Source organism: Hordeum vulgare, chromosome 3H (genome assembly GCF_904849725.1).
Source record: "Hordeum vulgare subsp. vulgare chromosome 3H, MorexV3_pseudomolecules_assembly, whole genome shotgun sequence".
Lineage (NCBI taxonomy): Eukaryota > Viridiplantae > Streptophyta > Magnoliopsida > Poales > Poaceae > Hordeum > Hordeum vulgare.
In genome coordinates this window covers 166,458,622-166,462,083 of record NC_058520.1, presented here as the reverse complement: position 1 = coordinate 166,462,083, position 3,462 = coordinate 166,458,622, and the positions used below count along the sequence as shown (strand labels likewise).

Sequence of the window (3,462 nt, the reverse complement as noted above, 5' to 3'; positions counted from 1 at the left end):
AAAGATGCTACTCTATTTGTGCTACAATGTTCCCTTTTAGAACAAAGTACGTGTGGTGATAGTCTCAATCTCAAGATCTATTGACTCAATATTACGTAGGTGCTTCTAGTGGTACGTATATATGTGAATTCCTTCATAGGTGTGAGTGTGTGTGTTGTTAATTTATGGGTTGTAATGTCTTTCTCAAATTAATATATAAACTATAGAAAAACTTTGATCTAGAACTCACACAACTTCTAATACTTTGAGCATATATAATTTAATACAAAACATTACACATGAAGCATTATGTTGCGTATAAACATCACACAAGAATATGAATGTGGGGATATGGCTCATTAATAACAAAATATTGGCGACCAATACATATTTCCCCGTTTATACTAAAGGAGCGGCGCAGATTTTCTTTGTGTGTGGAGGCGGTGGAGATAGATTGTCCATTTGATGCACATATCTTTTTCCATATATAAATACATGATCATACAAGGGGTACCAACACTCAACCTGCAAACTTTCAAGTAGGAAGAGTAGGAAGATCCCCAATCTCCTCCAGCTCCATCTCGCTCTCACCTTGAGGTACATGTTCCACTATTTGTATTGCTACCTTATTTTATTATCAGTCTTCTGGTGGTTTTAATGTCCACACTTTACATACATGAGATTGTTAGAGATGGATTTATACTACTCTAGGGTGGAAGTATCCATTTTAATTTGATCCATGTATCAAAATTTCAGTTGTTGTTGTTTGCACATATATATATGCATTTACATATAATTGTTGACATGTACATTGTTTTTATTGGTTCATGATGTTTTATGATGTCCTAAATTAGTCAAACTATGATGTTGGTAATATATCAAGATTTTTTAGTGTATTCTTTTTTAGAATAAGAATGTGCTTGCAAGTACAAATTTGGCATGCGTGGATGAATAATAAAATCTATTCATTCGTGTTTGTAATTTGTTTAGGTGATCATGGAGCTCAAGGCCAAAAGATCCACCTCTATCAAGGCACTACTTGTTGAGGACATTGAAGTTTGTAGGCTGGTCCTCTCAACTATATTGCTCGCACTGAACTGTGAGATTACTCTAGCCGTGAATGGGAAGGAAGCTGTTGAATTGTTCCTTGAGGGGAAGAAGTTTGACATTGTTTTGTTAGATAAGGACATGCCCATCATGACTGGTCCTGAGGTACTTAGTTCTATATCATTATATATGCAACTCTTTGGCATGTATTAAACCCTTTATGTATGAAAAAGACAATATAATTTATGTACTGAACGACAGGCAGTCGTGAAGATCCGTACTATGGGGGAAGGTGATGTGAAGATTGTTGGGGTTTCTGCCGATGATCATGCAATGGAGGCATTCATGAATGCTGGTGCTGATGCTTTCGTGCCCAAACCAATGAGGAGGGAGGTTCTCATACCTATCATTCAGGAGATCATCAACAAGAAGAAGAATGCCATGGTCTAGGACAAGTTAGCTTGCTCAAGTGATGGAGGAAATAATATTGTATACCTTTTTTATCTATGTTTGCTTTACTGCATTGTTGTGTTGCTTGTTCAATTGTGTCATTTGATTGTGAGAACTTCATGTTAATGTCCAAACATAATTATCCACAATAATAAAGTACTTGTGATTATATTTGATCGATATAATCGGTAGGTCTTTTCGATTTTTTCCAATGCTTTTTACTAACTCATTTTTCATGTTGTGAGTCATGTACCATTTCGAGAGAGAGAAATATTAGACTATGAATATTTTGTAGTTGTTATATAGTTTGTATTATTACTTAATGTTGAGTGTGGTGTAGCCCTTTACTAACACCTATTGTAAATCTGTCACTAATACTTTTAACTATTGACATCCACCCCAATATCTCCGACATGTCCATGCACGTTAAATTAACTTGACATGAACTCATCCATCCGTTTCACAAGGTTGCACTATTAGTGCATCTACGAATTGCATCAAGGATCGAAGACCCATTAGGATACAACCCTAGCATTTATGGCATTACCATGTTTATTTCCCAACCTTTCTTCTCTTGACACATTACATTGTACAAACATTGCAATTGTGCTCTAGCCTCGCAATTCGTCCTCCCTGGGGTCGATGATTTATAGAATTCAAATCTTACAATCTACTACGAGGTTGTTAAAATAAGTACAAAGGAGCATTGTTTCATCTCCTACTTCCAATGACTGGGAACCACATTCCATGCATCTAATCAGGTCCAAGAAGAAGAAAGAAGGCTTCGGGAGCTGCATTGAACGTAATGATCAAAAAAAGGATCGAACCTTGCTTCAAAAATGGAGAAATAAAGTGAGGGTAGGGATATATTATCTCATCGAGGAGCTTCCTCCTAAATAGAGGAAGAGTTCCACGAGTGCTATAAGGCTTGGGGTTGTGTCAAATAGCTGAATCGATATGGAGTATTTATTATTTCCATTAGACTTTTGTAGGTAGCGCTAGAGGAGGAAGTAAGCAAAACTGAAGGTGAGGGAGAGTTCACATATGCCGTAATAGTGATGCACCGATGGGAATATGCGTAAGCGCTTACACATGGAGGTGAATAGACATAGGGAGGACATTGTGCTCTATGAAAGAGTAGGATAGCGCATGAAACGATGTATGGAGGTACGGAGGGAAGGGGAAACATCCATGAGGTCTTGGGAGCATCATGGAGAAATGCTGGTAAGGAGGCCATGACTAGGGAGAATGGGATGTGACCACAACATAAGACAGGCTCGGTTACACTTTGGCTACCATGCCACTTGCATGGTCACTGTCGGGGATATACCCCGCGGTGTACCCTGGCTTAAAGTATGACCCGGCTAGGACTTCTATGCTCACTGGCGACTCATCAGTGATCTGGCGGGCGGCTCATACATGACCCCGCAGGAAACTGAGACAAACGACAAAGGCCCTACGACCCAGAAGGCAGCTCATGTGAGGGTCGGCTCACAGAGAAGGCGCAAGGAAAGGAATGACTCCCTTACAAAGGAAACAAGACCCAGATTAGGATTCAAGAGAGACTAGTCCTAATCCTACTCCTAGTAGGACTCTACATGTAAACCTACCCTTACACCCTATAAAGAGTGGTAAGGTGCCCCAAGAGGGACAGGTTCAAGCAATTAGAGATAGACATATTAGACACCCTCAAGATTAGAGGTAGCGATTCCTCACCCTTGTAATTGAGATCATCATCTTCATCAATGAGACACAAGCATGACGTAGGCCTTCACCTCCATCGGAGGGGCTGAACCTGGGTAAACTCGCGTCTCTCAATTCCGACCAACCCCTCTCAAGCCGCCACATAGGTCCGATTGATCCACACCTAAGTCCTGGCACGAGGACATATGCCGTGATAAAACCACGCCTTTTGGCGCCCACCGTGGGGCTGGGCAGTGTTACGTCCATTTTGCATCATGCTTTCATGTTGATATTTATTGCTTT

At 40.2% G+C, this 3,462-nt stretch overlaps 1 protein-coding gene across 1 annotated transcript; it reads left to right on the top strand.

Moving 5' to 3' along the window:
• Positions 1 to 477: 477 nt before the first annotated feature.
• On the top strand, positions 478 to 1,650 carry LOC123439743 (two-component response regulator ORR42-like). Its single transcript, XM_045116428.1, has 3 exons — positions 478 to 576; positions 970 to 1,191; positions 1,288 to 1,650. Exons 2-3 carry the CDS (start codon positions 976 to 978, stop codon positions 1,474 to 1,476), a joined length of 405 nt encoding a protein of 134 aa, XP_044972363.1. The 5' UTR covers positions 478 to 576; positions 970 to 975; the 3' UTR covers positions 1,477 to 1,650.
• Positions 1,651 to 3,462: the final 1,812 nt, after the last annotated feature.